At 37.3% G+C, this 20,936-nt stretch overlaps 1 protein-coding gene across 4 annotated transcripts in view; it reads right to left on the reverse strand.

Moving 5' to 3' along the window:
• The window catches only part of MAST2 (microtubule associated serine/threonine kinase 2), a 204,066-nt gene that overhangs the window by 162,384 nt on the left and 20,746 nt on the right, over positions 1-20,936 (reverse strand). For all 4 annotated transcript variants that reach the window (XM_070468227.1, XM_070468226.1, XM_070468225.1 and 1 more), the window contains exons 2-3: positions 19,561-19,708; positions 16,033-16,175 (exon numbers count right to left, since the gene is read on the reverse strand). In XM_070468227.1, the coding sequence (XP_070324328.1) occupies positions 16,033-16,175; positions 19,561-19,708 (291 nt within the window). The remainder of the gene's footprint in view (positions 1-16,032; positions 16,176-19,560; positions 19,709-20,936) is intronic.

A 20,936-nucleotide genomic window follows, 5' to 3' on the forward strand; every position in this document is an offset into this window, starting at 1 on the left:
GTGTTTGTTTCTTTTTTGATTAATGAAATCACTCTGTAAGATCTATCAAGACTCTGTAATTGTAAGAATAATCATTGGAGGCTTCTAAGCAGAGGATAACTATTAGATCTCTAGTTCCAGAAAAAATCTGAAACATATTTCATAAATAAGCCAATTAAGAAGAGGAGTCAGAATAACAGTCAAGAAAGTGGGGAAAGGTAAAAGAAACAACTGATGAGGAAGGGAAGAGATGTACATAGGGAGTAAAGATCATGGTCAGACCCTCATTCAGTCAAGAAACACCCTTGAGACTTAAAATACACTATCTCCCTCCTTCTCCCCCCAACATCAACCACTCTCCCACTTTTTTATCTGCAGTCTCTCAACTCCAGCTATCACCTCTACACAAAAGACTCCCTCCACCCCATGACTCCCCAGTACCCTAATCAAAACTTTCAGTCTTTTCATCCTCAAGGGCTCTCTACTACCTAAAAATGGGGTCCTAATGCCTCCTTTAACACCCAACCTCCTTTGCTCTTTAATCTAATTTAACCAATCTACTGTTCACAACCTTATCTACCACTCCATTTCTTCCCTTAGACTTCATGAATATAGGGATCATGTCTGTCTTAGTCAGTAAGACACAATCAGCACTAAACACAGTGACTGCCATACAATATGAATACATAAACTCTATGCTCCAGCCAAAACGTACTACTTGCTATTTCTAGGATTTTAGACAACCATACCTTTATCTCACGTTCTCTATCCCAGAAAGATCTTCTCCCTGTCCAAAGCTTTTCATGTCTAAATCTTACCCTTCCAGGCCTCTTCCATCAAGTTTTCCTTCATTCCCTAGAAAAAGTTATTTATTGCCCCACAGGCAACTCTTACATCCTTTGATTATTTCCAATCATCCTTTAAAATCCAGCTCAAGCATTATCATTATTAAGCTTTTAATTCCTACCCACATCCAGAACTGATCACTACCTATTGTGTCCAAACTATGCCCCACATAGTTTTCTATTATAACAATTATACAGAAATTATTATTTAGTTCTCTAAGAATAAGGACAATGTCTTATATATCTTACTTTCTCAGCTGTAATTGCTGTGCTTAGTTGCTCAGTCATGTCCGACTCTTTGTGGCCCCAAGAACTGTAGCATGCCAGGCTCTTCTGTCCATGGGGATTCTCCGGGCAAGAATACTGGAGTGGGTTGCCATGCATCCCTCCAGGGGATCTTCCCAACCCAGGGACTGAACCCAGGTCTCCAGTATTGCAGGTGGATTCCTGACTGTCTGAGCCACCAGGGAAGCCCATTCATCCCAAATTCTGACACCATGTGGATGCTAAAAAACATTATTTGCTGAATAAAAATCCAGACAATAGGTAGATATAGCATGCTTCAGTTCTAACCTAAACCAGATGAGATTTAGGAAGGAACCCTGAAAGTCCAGAGATAATACTACCCTGATTTAAAGGTATATAATATCCTCAAAATTATATTATCTCTGTTTTATAGCTCTCTGCCCAGAGAATGTGTACTTTGGTCAATTTACCTCTAGCTTTACAACATTCTATAGAGCAAGATTATTTCACAGGTTCTATAACAGATGAAGACATGCTTCTATGTAATAAGTAGCTTAGGCTGAAATCTGCGTATTAGTTTCACATAGATCACAGATCAATTGGATTACCACAAGTTCACCTTATCAGTGTTTACATTACTATAAAGATGCTTATTATATATGCATTTCATATGTTAAACACTGATGGAATATTTTAAGTTATAATTTTTCCTACAATTCTTCCTCACCTAGCACAGTAATAAATCATGTTTACACACCCACACACAAGCATGGGCTCCAAAATCTGGTTGTCATTTTATGTGGCACAAAATAATTTTGTAAGTATGGGGATATGAGATGGACATTACAAGACAATTTTTTTTTAATTGGAGGTTATACTTAAATAAAGCTTTACAATGTTACGCTGGTTTCTGTCATACAGTGTGAGTCAGCCATAACAGTGCGTGTGTGTGTGTGTGTGTGTGTGTGTATCTATATCTATCCCCTCCCTCTTAAGCCTCCCTCCCACCAGCCCCCCGCCCCACCCCTCCTGGTCACCAAAGAGTGCCAGGCTATCCCCCTAGCTATCTATTTTACACATGGCAGTGTATATATGTCAATGCTACTCTCTCAATTCATCCTACCCAAAACAGTTTTTTTTTTCTAACTGCCCAAGAAAACTGTTAAATATATTCACAAAGAGAAAATATTAATCAGGAAATCCTGAGACAAAGGAAAAACAGAAGAGGGTTATTTAAGATCGGGAGAAGTACAGGGGGGTAAGGGAAAGAAAGAAAGAAACAGAGGCAGTTTAACAGTTGTGTCTTATTTTTATTTTTTAATCACCCACAGCTCCCAGCATAATACTTCAACACAGTGGCCATGTATCTAACATTAACTGAATAAAAATAATGGAAATAAAATATGCTGCAAAGAGGTAATAGATCAAGAAAATAAAGCCCAGCTCTTTCCACCTGTTTTACGTACCATAAAAAAACAGGAGGACATGGCAGAAGCAATGTCATCCTCAAGGTAAAAGGCAAATAATGACAATTCTGGGGCAGTGGTAGAGTAAAGGATGGCTCAATCTTGAGTGCTATGCAATGATCTAAAGTTAACTGTACCTAAAACAATCTTCGACCCCAACCATTAATGTAAACCTGGGGAGCTATCTTTGGCCATTTCCACAAACCCTTCAAAGGCTACCTTTGTCAGGGACCCTCAAGGCCACCCCTAGATTTAACAACTCTCTAGGAGGACTCAGGGGACTGTGCATATACTTGCATTCATAACTAAAACTTAATATAGAAAAAGGAAACAAAACAAAATTGGCAAAGAGAAAAGGTACATGACAAAGTCTGGAAGAAAACGGAGGCAAGCTTTCAAGAGTTCTCTCCCAGTTAAGATACACAGGTACATTTAAATCCTCCAGCAACAGATTTTGATGATGAACATTAAGTACTGCCTACTAGTGAAGTTCATCAGACTCAGTGCTCTGAGTTTTTACTGGGGCTGGTTACATAGGTACGCTCTGCCTACTGCATACCAAAATTCCAGGCCTCCAGGAAAACATATTCACAATCTTTGGATAGTTCAGACACAGTCAGTCGCTCTCATCATTTTGGGAAAACTTTATCAGTGCAAGAAGCAGTTTACCATGCGTTTCCAGATGCTAACCAAGAGCCAATCTTACATGCCTTTTTAAGGACAACAATCTCAGGCCTTATTAACTCTTTTCTGCACAGCACACTACTCTTTCTTAACATTCCTCTCTTTCAAGGCTACCAGTCTGCACATGCTTGAACCAGTTTTGCACTCTAGATATTCTATAGATGAGAAAAGACACACTGCAAAAATGCAGAATGACAACTCACTTGGAAGCTGTGAGTTATACACCATAAAAAGACCTGAGTTATACACCATAAGCAGATAATTTTTAGAAAAACTCATTTTCACTTGACATTTGTTGACTCTACTACTACAAGTAAACAGCAAATAATATGTCAGATGGCTGTTGCAAGAGGCAGTGAATGGAAGGAAATTTCTGTAAGAAACAAACCTTGCTATCAAAAAGTTTATAATCGAACTTCCCTGGTGATCCAGTGGTTAAGAATCTGCCTGCCAATGCAGGAAACACAGGTTCAATCCCTGGTTCAGGAGGATCCCACATGCTGCAGAACAACTAAGCCTGAGTGCCACAACCACTGAAGCCTGCATGCCCTAGAGCCTGAGCTCTGCAACAAAGAGGAGCCACCGTCACGAGAAGCCTGAGCACCACTGGAGAGGAGCTCCCACTTGCCGCAACTAGAGAAAAGCCTGTGCACAGCAATGAAGACCCAGCACAACCAAAAATAAGTAAATTTCAAAAATACATAAAATCTAGTGATAGATGGAACCTTCTACCAAGGTTCCCAGCAAATATTTACAAATGTTAACCCTGAGGAAAGAAAATGAAGAGACATGTTCATGGAGAGAAGGATGTTGAAAGCAATCTTCATAACGCTTTCAGTAAAACAACTATTCACAATTTTAGAAATTAAGTGTTTAAGACAATAAGAATATAAAAATACTCAAAACCAATTCACTGTGCAAATGTACAGGAACCTACTACATGCTATGCACTGTGCAATGTTCTGGAATCCAAGTATAAAGAGAAACACACACTTAAAGACTATCAGGTGAGAGAAGATTTAAACAATAATCATATCATTATCTAATGTCTCCTACAGTTTACTATGTACCAAGCATTGTACTAAACTTTACATCTACAAATTCATTTAATATTTAAGACAAAAAGAGAATAACTACTTCAGATATTTTTTATTCCCATTTTACAAAGAAAAAGCATTACAGGAAAGTTAAGCAATTTGTACAAAGCAGTGCATCTTCTATCAGTGGCAACTAGTTTAACCACTCAATCTTCATTCACATTCTTGGAGCCTACCACCTATACAGAGAAAGAAAGGTTGTATAAGGTTTAATTGTGCTAAAAATAAAGTTTAAAAACTCTGTTCAGGATGGGGGAGTCACAAAAGTCTTCACAATAGAGGAAATCATTGAACTGAATCTTAAAAGATGCGCAGAAGTTGACTGAACAATCTAAGCAAGGGGAACAATATATTCCAAGTAAGAGTCCAAGAGACATATCGAGTACTTTGATTTCCCATTTGAAAACAGAATTTATGAAAAGTTTACAGAATAACTGCTATTTGCTACTATGCATTATTTTTTTTTAAAGAACTTAAGTTTTTACACACACAAATTTAAGGCAGAGTAAATGCTACATTTACATTTATTTTAACGAACCAGAGAACTGTATAATGACAGAATTTCTGAACTACAAGAGGTTTCTGGGATGAAGACACACTCAAAAAAAGGTTTACCAAAGAGAAAATTGGCAGTGCTTTGAATAAAACTGTAATATAACTTAACATAATTCATAGTCAAAATTATAAATAAGCTCAATGTTTAAAATATTTGCAAGATGTACAAGATACCATCCATTTGTCACTCCAGATCATTCATTGTATCCCAAATGCAGGCTCATTATGAACCACGTCAACAGGTTCCCTTGCCCTCTTCATTCAAATGGGTTCAGCCAATAGGTAGCATCAGCAGGAGATCGGAGAAAGAACAGATGGTAAGGGAGAGAGTAGAGACTTTTCTCCTGGGTTAGTCACCGCAGGGTTGTGTTAGGTTATATCACATAATGACAAGTCATGCTGTCAGGTCACCTTCTACACACAGCCTCCTCTGTCTCCAAGTTCCAAGGGTCACTTCCTCCCCTCACCCTTTCAGGCCTAGGGTTGGTAACAGCACCAGGTTATTATTAAGGAAAAGGTGCTATGTACATGTTGCCATTTCACATCTTGCCTATATCCCTTTATTATAATTTGTCTGTTCTTTTTCCAGCCAGAACCATTTTATGTAGAATAAAATTAAACATATTTTCAACCTCATTTGCATAGTCTAAAGAAGGGAAAGTCTTTTTAACTTAAAAGAGAAATTTTTATATAATCAAAATCAAGTAAAATTTTACCTGTATGTAATCCTGATCAAAATCTTCAATATCTAAATAAATAGTTGAGAAAATAGAGTATCAAGTCAAAGCAAAAAAATGCAATTCAAATTCTCCAACTTGCTGAAGACTTTCCTCTTTACTTACCTACAAGTCTTGAAACAGACCTCAGAGTCAGACCCGGTTTTGAATCCCTATTCTAATATTCACCCACTATCCTACAGCAAAGTACTTAACTTTGTATTTTTCACTGTTGTATTACCAGCATCCGTACAGTGGTGATACATAGTGGGTACCTCATAAATATTTGTGGAATGAATGGACAAATGAATAATCTCTGCAGATCTGAATTTCCTCACCTATAAAATAAAGTAACTATGTCTACCTCACAAGAAGAAGATTTATGTTCCAGGGAAAATAAAGGAGAATATATGTAAAAGAATCCAAGTATAAGGTCTAGTAAAAATTAATTCTCTACCCCAACTCAAATGTGTGTATGTGTGTGTTAGTCGCTCAGTCATGTCCAACTCGTTGAGACCCCATGAATTGTAGCTTGCCAAGCTCCTCTCTCCATAGAATTCTCCAGGTAAGAATACTGGAGTGGGTTGCCATTCCCTATTCCCTTCTCCAAGGGATATTCGCAACCCAGGGATCTCCCCCACACCCAGGGATCAAACCCATGTCCCCCACATAGTAGGCAGATTCTTTACTGTCTGAGCCACCAGCGAAGCCCACCTCAACTCAAATATCTCCAGTAACTCTACTTTCTTTACATGACAGAATGTACCAATATCAACACCTTTCAATCTTTCCTCAGCACTATTATACTTACACACAGCAATACACAGCATAATGGTCCAATTTAAAAGACTTTCTGTAAAAAATTTTAAACAAAAACAAAACAGAACAAAATCTGTAGCTATAACTTTTAACTGGTGATTTAATAATCTTTTTCTTTATGAAATATTTGCATAAACACTGTCATTTGTTCTAACTCTTAATAAATTCAATAAGATGTCTTCCAATAGTCCTAATCAATCAACTAATTTAAATTTTAAATGCTTTTGTAAAATATAGAAGCCACTATTTTTAAAGTTGTACACCTTACATTCTTTACAAATTATTACAAAGATATAAAAGTGTTTATAAAATTCAGCTCCAAATTTGTTAAGATAATTAACCTATTCTTTTGCTTCTCAAACAAATTCTTGAGAACAAGCAATCAGACTAATAATCTGTTGAAATATCATGAAAGTTTCCCAACTTTTACTTTAAAAGCTCTTAAGGAGAAGGCAGTGGCACCCCGCTCCAGTACTCTTGCCTGGAAAATCCCATGGAGGGAGGAGCCTGGTGGGCTGCAGTCCATGGGGTCACTAAGAGTCAGACACGACTGAGGGACTTCACTTTCACTTTTCACCTTCATGAATTGGAAAAGGAAATGGCAACCCACTCCAGTGTTCTTGCCTGGAGAATCCCAGGGACAGGGGAGCCTTGGTGAGCTGCCGTCTATGGGGTCGCACAGAGTCGGACACAACTGAAGTGACTTAGCAGCAGCAAGAGCACAGAGGTCCAACCAGTCCATCCTAAAGGAGATCAATCCTGGGTGTTCATTGGAAGGACTGATGTTGAAGCCGAAACTCCAATACTTTGGCCACCTGATGCAAAGAGTTGACTCTTTGGAAAAGACCCTGATGCTGGGAAAGATTGAGGGCAGGAGGAGAAGGGGACGACAGAGGATGAGATGGTTGGATGGCAACACTGACTTGATGGACATGAGTTTGGGTGGACTCCGGGAGTTGGTGATGAATACCGAGGCCTGGCGTGCTGTGGTTCATGGGGTTACAGAGTGGAACGCGACTGAGAGACTGAACTGAACTGATGAAACCTTATTATTCTCATACCTTTGAAAAGACACTAGGTGGCATCAGAAACACATTCCTCTTATAAAAAAGAAAGAAACCAAAAGTGGAAGGAGAGCAATTCTCAAGTTAATAGGCAGTGAATGCACTTTTTAAAACCTGTACTCCTATAATTTTTAATACATTGAACACTTCAATATTTTATACTACTTGATAAAGTCAAACTTCTTCCTTCTTAGGGCTTGTGCTTTTTGTGCCCTGAGAAACCTTTGCCTCATCCCAAATCACAAAGACTTTTTCCTGTTTTCCTTTATATGTTTTATAACTTCAGCTCTTACAACTGTCAATTGCCCACTTCAACTTAATTTTTATATATAGCATGGGGTAAGGATCAAGGTTCATTTTTTTCTCCCCGTGTAAACTGTTCTAGCACCATTTGTTGGAATGACTCTTTTACCATTAAATTACCTTGCATATTTGTCTATCTCTACATTTTCTATTCTGTTTCAGTGATTTGTGTGTTTATCTTTATACCAATATCACAATGTTGATTAATGTACCTTTACAGACACTCATAAAATCAGGTGGGATGATTCCTTCAACTCTGGTCTTCCTTTTCAATATTGTTTTGGTTATTTTAGGCCCTTTCCATTTCAATATAAATTTGAAATCACGTTGTTGCTTGGGTTTTGATTGTAAGTGCACTGAATTTATAGATCAATAGGAGAATTTACATCTTAATGGCACTGAGTCTTCCAATCCATAAACATATATTTTCCAATCATTTAAGTCTTTTTTAAATTCTCTCAGTAATGTTTTGTACTTTAAAATGTACTGATCTTAAAAAAATAAAATGTACTGGTCTTTCAAATAACTTTTTAAAATTTATCTTTATTCATTTGTAAATGATTATAAATAGTAATTTCAATTTCATTGTGTTAGAGAAATACAGTAAATCTTTGCCTATTTTTATATATAGATTTTTATATAAAACAGTGACAAGAAAATGAAAACATAAGGCATAGGCAGGGAGAAATACTTAGCATATATCTGATATATAATTTGTATCCAGAATATACAAAGAACTCATAAGATTCAGTAACAAGAAGACAAACAACCTAAAATTTTTAAAAGACAGAAGATCTGAACAAGTAATTCAAAGAATCACATCTATGTAATTTATAGTTTGACATGCTGTATTTGTTTAAAACAATCACATGGTGTAAACCCATTAAGGATCTGAGAGAAGCTCAATGCAGAACTAAGCTTCTCAAGTTATGTTTTGCTTTTTTAAAAAATTCTGGTCTTGGTGCAAATGTTAGTTATGTCTTTCTTATCTATATCACAGTTAGGTCACCATGATGTATTCATGCTGCCTTAGATACTGATTCTTTTTTTTTGCCTTAGATACTTTTGTATTATTTTTGCAGACTTGTGATTGTCCCTCTTAACTTTCTTTTATGTAATTTATAAAAGTTTCTTTAAAATTCTTTTAACTTTGAATAAAAACTTAATTCATTAAAATGTGTGTGTGTGTGTGTGTGTGTGTGTGTGTGTGTGTGTGTATCCCTGATGACTAATGAGGCTGAATTGCTTTTCAGCCTCACTGGTCATCAGTGATATGCAAATTAAAACCACAGTGAGATACTCCTACACACCCATTAGAATGGCTAAAATTAAAATGACAATACCCAGTACTGAAAAGGATGTGGAACAACTGCTGGTGGGAATATAAAAATGCCAGTTTCTCAAATAGATAAACATACACTTGACATATATTCCAGGAATCTCATTCATAGGTATTTATCCAGCAGAAAAGAAAGCATGAGTCCACACAAATACTTGTACACAAACTTTCATAGCAGTTTTCTCCACAACAGGCAAAACACCAGAAACAATCCAAACGATCATCATCAACTGATGAATAAACAAAGTATGATATACCCAGACCATGGAATACTTTCATCAATAAAAAGGAACTACCAATGCTCAAAAACAATGTGGATGAATCTCAAAACCATTATGTTAAGTGAAAGACACCAAACACAAAAGATCACACGCTGTATGATTCCATTTACAAGAAATTCTGGAAAAGACAAAAAAAATCACAGTGACAGAAAGCAGGTCAGTGTTTGCCAAGGGCTGGCAGGGTAAAGAACCGATTATAAAGGGACGCAAGGGAACATTTCAGGGTGACAGAAATTTCCATACCATGATCTTCTTTATCTATATCATGACTGTGGTGGTGGTGGTGGTGATACAACCATATACAGCTCTGAAAACTACGGTGTTTCTCTTTGAAGCCATGTATGAAAATTAAAGAAAAATCATACGAGTTAAGAAACACGGAGAAAGGTTGTAAGGAGTATCTTGGATTGCATTTTTTGGCCATAGCATTAAGCATATGGGATTTTACTTACCTGACAGGGGACTGAACCCTGCACTGGAAGCCCAGAGTCTTAACCACTGGACCACCATGGAAGTCCCTTGGATTCCCAATTTCTTCAAAAGCATACCCCAATTACGTCACCTCAAAAAAGTTCTGAAATACTAAGTTAAGAATACAATAATAGGGACTTTCCTGGTGACCCAGTGGTTAAGAATCCACCTTCCAAGTCACGGGACCCAGTTTTGATCATGAGTTGGGAACAAAGATCCCACATGCAGAAAGGCAACCTAGCCCATGCTTAGTTGGGCTGCAACCACCAAGCTCATACACCACAACTAAAACCCAATAAATAAATAACCAAATAAATAAATAAAAACAATAATAGGGAATTCCCTGACAGTCCAGTGGTTAGGATCCCATGCTTCCACTGTAAGGGCTCAGCAGTTGTTGTCTGTGGGCTCCAGGCCGTGTGGGCTTCAGTAGTTGTCGACCAGGGGCTCATTAGTTGTGGCTCGTGGGCTCTAGAGCACACAAGCTCCAGCAGTTGCAACTGGAGTCTGGGCTCAGAAATCGCAGTGCTCAGTAACTGTGGCACACAGGCTTTAGTTGCCCATGGCATGTGGAATCTTCTCAGACCAGAGATCGAACCCATGTCCCCTGCATTGGCAGGCAGATTCCTAGTCAATGTACCACCAGGTAAGTCCTTCAATCCAATGCTGAGCTTGGCTTTTCAAAGGTTACTTTTCTCTGTTAAATCTCATTGTGCTGGTTCTTCTTGAACCATCATTTGTTTGTGAGGCTCTGGCTGAATTTAACATTCAACAATAGAAATGTGCCATCAGCATATGTAACAAGTAATTTCTTCAGTGTATTTATCCAAGAAATTGATTAAAACGGTAGTTAGGACAAGGACAAGAATAGAGGTCTGTGTGACATCATTTCAGGCTGGTAACAACACATTAAATTAACCTTTTTGGACATTATATTTCAAACAAGTGTTAATCCAACCAGTAATAACATTAGCAAAGGTACTCCAAAAGTCCTTCACTCCTTCAGTTAGTAACTATACATTGCCTACTATGTAGCAGGTACAACATTACATGTCAACTAGGAATACAATGATGGAAACAGCCATTCTTTGTAAATGACAATCCCTATAACCACAGTTGGTAAAGAATTTGCTTGCCAATGCAGAAGACGCAAGAGACGCGGGGTCGATCTGTGGGTCCAATCTGTGGGTTGGGAAGATTCCCTGGAGAAGGATATGGCAACCCACTCCAGTATTCTTGCCTGGAGAATTCCATGGAAAAAGGAGCCTAAAGGGCTACAGTCCATGGGGTTGCAAAGAGTCAGACACGACTGAGCAACTTGGCATGCATACATCAGTCCTGTGAATGTCATGTCTGCCAATAAAGAAAGAATTAGTCAAACGCAATCAATTAAGAGATTCCTGGTATGTACAGCCCTTCTATTAAAATCTGAATGTTTGGCACAATTCATGGGTTAGGTCAACCTCAGTATAAATTACTTGAACCCAACAGACTGATTTCAGAGAAAAATCATCCAAGCCTCATCTTTCCATCTGTGGTCTCAATTTCTCATTGACAATTTGCTAATGCCAATGAAAATTCATGCACTCAATAATTACTGATTATTGTATTTTATAATAATTGTTACAGGGAGCTATGGAAATATTTTAAACATTGATGCTGGATAAATATTAACCAAATGAAAATTTAGAAGATAAAACTAAAAGAAAAAAGAACAGACAAAATCAGATTTTGTTTTTGAAAGAATAGACTTTAGAGTGGAGAGTAGTTAGAAAGGAAGAAGAATGAATTAACAGTAATGAGGTCCCAGCAATGATCAAAGAGACTGCAAAATGTGGCTCAGACTGGTGAAAAAAGTCTAAGGTGAAAAAAGGTAGACCTCTTAGAAATGTTTGGAGCTAGGATTCACTGGGTGATTGGATGGGGGAGAGTAAGAGAAAGGAAGAGTCAAAATAGACTTCCAGGTCTCTGGTTTTGGGCTATCAGGGCAGGGAGAGGGGTCATGGTTCTAGTTAACGACTGAAGAATTGGTTCAGGGGAACACAGAGGCAGAATAAACAGATGAGTGAGTCTTAGACAAAGATCAAAGTTGCAGATACTACTTGGCATATTCATGACAAAGCAAAGCAGGAGTTAACCTTACTTTAAAAATTATATATATATATATATATATATAAATATTCTTATATATATGTCTTAAGACACATATACATATATATATCACATAATTTATAGTAGATAAGGATATGTATATATATTGTAGGAAGGTAGACCCTTTCCAGGGCCTAAGAGTGGGGCTCTTGTCCAACACTTGGAAATGAACTGTCCGAGGAGACACACGCTGACAAAAAGCAAAAACTACTGGGAATGAACACCCAGGTGGAGAGCAGCAGGGTAAGGAAACCCAGGAGAACTGCTCTGCCACATAGCTCGCGGTCTCAGGTTTTACAGCAACAGGATTAGTTTCCAGGTTGTCTCTGGCCAATCATCTTGCTTGGCCTAAATTTCATCTGACTCAGAGTCCTTCCTGGTGGCCTGTGCCTCTCTCAGACAAGATGGATTTCAGTGTGAGGGCCTCTGGACAGTTGGCAGGACACAGCATCTCCTCCCTCCTCCTTTTGGCCCTCCCAAATTCTCCAGGTTAGTTTTGGGGAGCAGCACCGAGTTCTTTATGGGAACCTCCTGTTGTGAGACAAATCAGGCAAGCAGATGTCATTGTGCCTGGCCTAGGTGGGAGGTTTTGGTCAACAGTTCCTGAACAAATATGTGCCACACTCAGTCGTGTCCAACTCTGCAACCCATGGACTGTAGCCCATCAGGTTCCTCTGTCTGTGGGATTTTTCAGGCAAGAATACTGGAGTGAGTTGCCATTTTCTTCTCTAAGGAATCTTCCCAAACAAGGGATCGAACCATACATATATTTTAAAATGAATAACTAATCTTGGACAAGATGCCATCTAAGTTTTTCCCTATCCCTAGGAACATAAAATACAGTAATGTGATTAGATGATTCTTTTTATACATGCTCTGGAAACCACTAATTGGAATCATAGTTTCTACATATATGGGGAAAATGGACATTCAGAGAAATCCTCTCAATAGATACTAGGAAATGAGGGAGAAGTCCAAAAATACCCTCACAAACACAATCACCAAAATGGTCTCAAAATGAAAATAGTTGCTACACTCAGTCTTTTGGCTCACCATTCTCCAGACTCTGGTCAAATCTAACCTCCTGCAAATTATCTCCCCAATCATTATACCCAAGACAATTTCTGTCCCCTTAGTTCCTTATTCTATTAAATGTTGTCTTATTACTTTTAAGTTGGTTTTTTGTTATATGTGAATCTTGTAGACCCAAAAATTCTCTGGAGGCTGGGTCTGTGGACTGTATACGGGTCTGCGGACTATATATGGATCTGTGGGCTGTATATGGCCATAATTCTATTAACAACAAGAATACATTAAAGGACAGACTTTTTTAGAAATGCCACAGAAGCTAGGGTGGCATAAAGGTATATTCAGTGTACAGTAAGTCAAAGCAATGGAAGTATTCAACACTATCAAATGTGCCATCAAACATAAAATATTCAACTGGAAATCCTTGATTACGAGAATGGAAAAGGAGGAACTTGCCTGAGGTTACCATAAGTAAGTAAATTGCTGAGGAAGAAAAGCACAAGAGGAAACAAAAGGCAGATCCCTGGCAGGAAAGACATAACTAGATTCAGTTCTAGAGAAGTAATTATTTTACACACCCATAAAAAGACAAATAACCCAATTTTTTAAATGAGCAAAGAATCTGAATATACATTTCTTCAAAGAATATATACAAACAGCCGATAATCACATAAAAGGATGCTTACTGTCATTAGGAAAACACAAATCAAAACCACAGATCACTTCAGAACCACTAGGATGACTAAAATCAAGACAGACAATAGCAAATGCTGATGAAGAGGTAAAGAAATCAAAATCATCATATACTGCAGTTTACCAAACACTGCTGCATTTAAACAGTTATCATAAGACCAAATAATTCCACTCCCAAGAAAAATGAAAACTGTCCATATGAACACTGTAAACAAATGTTTATTATTCACAATAGTCTAAAGGAAAAAACAGCCCAAATGTCAATCAACTGACAGATAAAATATGGCATATTCATACAATGGAATATTATTTAGTGGTAAAAAGGAATGACATACTAATACATGCTACACAATGGAGGAACCTTAAAAACATCATTTTAAGTGGAAGAAGCCAATTACAAAAGGCCACATATTATAGGATTCAATTTATATGAAAGGGACAGAACAGGTAAATCTGTGGAGGCAGAAAGTATATTAGTAGTTACATAGGCCTAGAGAGATATGGAAATAAGGTGATAGTTAAAGGGTTTAAGAATTCTTCCTGATTATGATGAAAATATTCTAAGACTAACTCCAGTGATTGCTGCATCTATGAATATACTAAAAATCACTGAAATGTACAATTTAAATGAGTAATTTTATCATGTGAATTATATTTCAATAAGCTTTTTAAAAAAAAATTTAATTCAGGAATATTCTCCTTCAATTGTTAGGCTAGGAATTCAGCAAACTCAGTCCAGTAATTTCCTCTGCAACAAACCACCTTAAAATGAAACATTCAGCTTTACTTTAATGGCAGCAGTTCTCAAAAGAGTGCATTTAAAGCAAATACGGATGCCTGGGACCACTCCAGACCCACTGGATCAAAATCTCTACAATGGTGCATGGATTTTTTTTAAGTTCCAGAGGTTAAAAGAGGTTAAGGAGCTTTAATAGACATATTGAAAACAAGTGGAAAAATCTGAATTTTTTAAAATTAAATTTATGTTAAACTTCTCAGATCTGGTAATACACAAGGGTTAGAGGTGCTGACATCTCCCAATCCTTCCCCATCCCCGTGCAGTGGAAAATCCAAGGATAAATTTACAGCTGGTCCTCCCTATCTACAGTTCTGCATTCCAGGATTCAACCAACCATGGATCTGGTAGTATTAATGGGAAAAAATCCACATTTAATTTGGCTCATTCAATTCAAATCCCTATTGTTCAAGGGTCTGTTATATATTGTGGTTATTTAGAAGACTGTCCCTTGATCTTAGGAAAAATACTTGAGGGTGAGACAGCATAATGTTTGTTACTTGCTTTGAAATCTTCAGGGGAAAAAAAATATACACACAGATAAAACAAATGTCACAAAATATAAAGTTACAACCAAATTGGTCAATCTAAGTAAGTTTAATTGCCATTTTTTCCATTTTTATGTAAGTTTGATATTTTCAAAATAAAAAGTTGGGGAAGTTCCACAAATGATGCCAATTATCCCTGTAGCCTAAAATCACAAACCTCAGGTCATATAAGGAAATCTTGATCCAAAAACTAACTTCCCACCTGCTATAAGAAGCCTTCTTCCCCTATCCCCACTTTCTTGGATGAACAAATGGACAAAGCTTTCTACTCCCTATATGCCAACCCAAAAGATTTATGGCCCCAAAGAGTAGATGAACTTATCTTAACGGGAACAAGCTTGTTATCATATCCTGCAAATTACTAGTCTGCCTTGTCTTACAGATAGAGGGAAGAGGGTTGAGATCAATAGAAAGTCAATGGATTCCCCAAGTAAAGAGGCAGGGCCACTGAGGATAAAAGGGTACAAGACGCAACAACAGGCAGAGAACAACGTGCCCAGACTATACAGCTTAACCTGTTAGGTCCTGTCTACTATACAAAGCTAGACAAAGAAGAGGCTCAATCTTTCACCTGATATATACTGAAGTGCCTACTCTGTGTAAAACATGTTCCCTATGTACTAAATATGTATACCACAGAGCTATATACGGAAGCAACACAACTTCACAAGATTTAGAATCATTTCCATAAGAAAGGTCTTTCTCAGGAAATTTATTCATTAAAGTTAAAATCATACTGAATCTTTTTATTGACTCTCATTACACAGTCAGTACCAGTGACAGCATGAGAGTGCATTCAGAATACAGTCTATTAAATTCCATTCTTTTCCATTGTTTGCCTTGAGAAATTAATCTAGCCAAACGCTAAAGGAAAAACATAGCTGTGGTAATGACAAATGACAACCAAGGATTTGTTTACAGAGCAAGGGAGCATCTGTACTAACACTCACCAAGCCAGCAGTAAGGGAAGGCGCAGACTGTCCGAGGGACTGATTCCTCATCCACACCAGGTTGGACGCTTCTCCTGAAGACTGCCAACTCACCTGTCCCACACTGCTGTGTGCACTGCCGGACAAGGGGAGCAGCTGCTTACCTTCAAACACAACGTTTGGAAAATTAACAAATTATTAACTAATGAAATGAAAAATATAATGACAGCAAATGGATTAAAAGTACATTGATCCAGTATGATAAAAAACTGCTACAATATTGTAAAGTAATTAGCCTCCAACTAATAAAAATAAATGGGGAAAAAAAATTAAATAAATAAATAAATAAATACAGAAAAAAGAAAAAAAAAAAAAAGTACATTGATCCAAAGCAAAGTGAAGCCCCTCCAACATCCATTTTAGGATCTGTAGCCCTCTAAAAAACTCCACCTGTGTTGGTGGTAGTGAGAAATCCAAGTGGAATACTGAACTGAGTCGATGATTTTAAATTCTCTGTAATATTCACCACCAGGCCAGGGCCCAACTTTCAACCAAACAGGCTTGTTCCAACCTAACACCCAACCTAGAAGGCTAGGAGCTTTCCAGTCCCTTCCATCCTACCTAGTTTCTCATCAACTCAATGTGCTAAGAGTGGAGCTGAAAGCTTCTCCTAGACAAGTTTGGCCCTTAGGTTTCCAGAAGACAAACACTGAATCTATGCTGCTCTTGCCAGATTCCATGTGTTCAGTCCAGGTTGACTGAATGCCTTAATCCCACTGAAAGACTGCAAGAAACTCATTTATAAAGACTGAGCACCCAGAACTGCAATGACTTTCTAGCTGAGGTTCAAGTCCCATTTCAACCCCTTCCCTCACACCACTCTTCGAATTGGCGCTAGTGATCCAATCAAGACAAATATGGTCATGTCATTCCCTTCTCACGACTCTCTACTGTTTAAAGAATTAAGCCACACTTCTTGTTGCTTTTTTAGTTGGTTTTTTTTTTTTTTTTTAATTTGGCAGCACCATGTGGTAAGCGAGATCTTAGTTCCCTGACCAGAGACTGAACCCACAACCCCTGCAGGGGAAGCACAAGAGTTTTAATCACTGGACTGACAGGGAAGTCCTAAGTTACACTTTTAAAACTCTAAAAAGATCCTCCATAAATCCATATTATCTCCCTGGCCTCATCTCCTTCTACTTTTTCCAAACCCATTCACTCATTCAACTTCAATATTCTGCCCTGCATATTCACCTGGCTTTAACTTGATCACCAATTTTACTTAAAAACTCTTCTTCTTCCTGCAAAATTCTATTCATCAGAGAAATAACCACTCTTATAAAGAGGTATGAGCAAAAGTAGGTTTGGGTTTTGTTTTTGCTGTACCATACCCTTTTACTGCAAACAAAATGTGATGGAACTTATTTGGAGGGCAATTTAGCAAAACCTATTATAATTTTAATTTGAGTAAGCCTAGACATAGCATTCCATTTGTAGGAATGCAAAGGAAAAAAAAAGTAGACCAGAAAGTTAACCCTAGCAATGCTCTCACTATAATAAAATGGGGAATAAAATAAGTGATCACTACAAATTAAAGAAATTATAATATCTCCACATAATGACATACTGAACCCATTAAAAATAATGAGGCAGCTCAACATTGCAGTCAGGAGAAAATGTTCAATGTTTTCAGTTGAGTGAAAATAGCAGAAAGGAAGTATATAGCATAAGATCTCAATTTTTATTTTTAAAATAAAATTTATATACTTACATAAGATTTTAAATGTATATTTAAATATAATGGAGTATATACAAGTGGTTTGGAGGGAGGGAAAAGAGAAGAAAGTAAAGATTTTCAACTTTGACATGCAGCATGTTACTGCACTCAAATTTTTTATAACTGGCATATTTTACATTTTTCATCAGAAACAAAATAAAAAAAAACAAAATCTAGCTCTCTCCCAAGTATGCTCTCAAATGCATGCTTTAACAAGAAGTCTTTCCATAAAACCCTCCACAAAAAAATAATACTGTTTCTCTACTCAAAACCTCCACAAGCCTGGAGTAGAGCCTGCCTAGTTTCTTTTCTTCCTTCTGCAAATGTTGCCAAGCTCTCCAGGCAATCTGCCTATAGATGAGGAGCTATATAACCTAAAGGAAAATTAGTTTGTTAACTTCCCGTCCACATATCCAAAGGCTAGTATCACAATTCTCTCTCTCATAAAAATAAGTGCCTAATGGGGAAAGAGATTTACATGACAGCAGACAAAACCCATATGGACATATACTAGTAAGGGCTTGAAGCTTACCAAGAAATGTCAAGAATTTGAGGAACACGAATAGCTTAAAACAAAAGGAACAACATGAACAAATGGAGCAACTAGCCCTTTAGTAAACAAATAACTCAGGGGAAAAAACTTCTTAAAAATTCTAATTATTATTCTTATAATGATTTCAAGAGCCTATTTTTAAGAAATATTCCCAGTTAAAGATGGTTGAATGACCACATATTGGTATCTTGTCCCCCTGGAAACTCCATTAAATGAGAATAAAGAGGGAATTCCCTAGCAGCCCAGTGGTTAGGACTCAGCACTCTCACTACAAGGGGCTGGGTTCGATCCCTGGTCAGGGAACTAGGATCCCACATGCCAGAGGGTAATTAAGTCCATGCCACAACTAGAGAGCCCACGCCCTGTAGAGCCTGTGCTCTGCAACTGGAGAAGACCCTGTGTGCCATAATGAAGATCCAGCTGAGCCAAAAAAAAAAAAAAGAAAACTTCAAGAAAATTTTAATTAAAAAAGTAAAAATCTATTTACTCATAGGGAATGAGAAGATAAAACACATCCTTGAAAGAAGAGCAAAACACTATGGAAAAGGAAACAAACAAGAAACAGTTCTATGTGATTAAAACATGACAGACAAAATAAAAATTTCAATAGAAGAGTGAGAAGAGAAAACCAAAGGAATAGCCCTGAAAAGGAACAAAAGTAAAAAGAAATTGATACTGTTCACTATAGGCCAAGGAACATAATAGGACTACTTTTCCTTCTTCAACTAAAGTCAAATAGATTCTTTTTTCATACTCCATTGACTGCTTAAAATCATGCCATGTTTTAATTGCTTCCTATTTAGGCATGACTTCCTTGTATTAATTTTTCCTTTTGAATCTTTTAAGACTTTTCTATGGAAGAGGTAGGGAGACACTATGGCGTTTGGAATAGATTTCAGAAATAGAAAAAAAAAAAGAAAAAGCAGCAGCAGCAAAGTTTGTGAAGTCTGAAGAAATAAACACAGAGCAAAAATCATATTGAAAGGGAATAACCAGTAATAACGGTCAATCAAGAAATATTTAGCAGGTTCATGAGGTTAGCATTCAGAGATGCCATGAGGAAACAGCAAAGAAAGGAAGACAGCCTTACTCACAAGTGTTCTATAGAAGACTATCATCACAAAATAAGGTGTCAAGATGCCAAGTTAATACACCCTTAAACACTGACAACGCAGTCCCAAAACTCTTAAAAAGAAAAAAAAAAAAACTAGATACTTACCTGACAAAGAACTGGCCAGGCTTCCTCTCCGTAACTTGCAGTCATCCTGACTAAGTTGTCGTTGAAGTTTAGCTTTTCCAGTGGATGAAAATATGTCAGGATTACTAAGCTTCCTGAAGAGCAGGGGACTACGTCCAGTTATCACATCCTTCAAAGGAAGAAAAAAGTAAAACACATAAATCTTTAATGTCTTTTCTGAAAGTATAAGAACTTTAAACATCTCTACAACATTCATTACAGTTAAAAAGTGCCAATATTTCATATTTCCTATTGAACAGCTGAAGCCAGAAACAAATTTCTTAGTGACAACTGTTTCGATATGCCATGAATGATGTGAGACATTGATTACAAAAGGAAAAATAGGGGATGAGATTTCAAGGTGATACAATAAGGCACTTTGACAGGATATATTATTCCTAACGAGTACATGTCTACTTATGTTTATTAACTTTTCTTTTAGTCACATTATATCCAGTAAAGAAAAGCATATCTCAGTTTTTAAAAAATCATAAATAATAAAATACCTGTCACACAAAGTTACAAATATCCCTAACATTCAATTAATGCTGAAGTAAAACTCAGAACCTTCTTTATATTCTATGATACATATGTCTATAACTCTCCAGGCAAGAATATTGGAGTGGGTAGCCAGGCCCTCCCCCAGGGGATCTTCCTGACCCAGGGATGGAACCCAGGTCTCCCACTTTGCAGGAGGATTCTTCACATCTGAGTCACCAGGGAAGATCTTATGTTTCTATAATAGGAGCTAAATATATGAAAAAGTATAATGGTACAAAGGAGGCAATATAGGCAACATGAAGTGCCTTCCCTTTGCCTTTAGTCTAGCCCATCCCACTCCATCCCAATGCCACTTCCTCCTCACCAATAAGCATCATCAAGATGCAGACATTCTAAAGCAAACACCCACCTAATTAGCAGCATTAAATGAGAAAATATTCTTTTAAAAAAAAAAAAGGCAAATGAAGCCTATCTTTTACATTTCAATGAAGGAAGCTACAACAAACAGAGATAAGAAGCACATCAATCTGACCTGGACAGTAAAAAAACAAAATGAGAAGCATAAGGAGAAATAGATGAAATGTACATTACCTGCCATTTGAAAAACAAGACACAAGTAACTGGTAACACAGCAGTACTAAAAGCCATAGGGGATGGAAAATAAATGGAGAAATGCCTACCTCCTTGAGAAAAGATTTTTTTAAAAGCCTCTGGTCTCACATACTGTGACAGGTAGGTTCACACATAGGAAAGCACAAATACTGGTTGGTAGTGGCTATCCAGAATATAATTTACAAATACCCCAGCATAAAAAGAGTGAAGTTGATGAAAAACAGCTGAAGAGAAAGGGGGAAAAG

Source organism: Odocoileus virginianus, chromosome 5 (genome assembly GCF_023699985.2).
Source record: "Odocoileus virginianus isolate 20LAN1187 ecotype Illinois chromosome 5, Ovbor_1.2, whole genome shotgun sequence".
Classification (NCBI taxonomy): domain Eukaryota; kingdom Metazoa; phylum Chordata; class Mammalia; order Artiodactyla; family Cervidae; genus Odocoileus; species Odocoileus virginianus.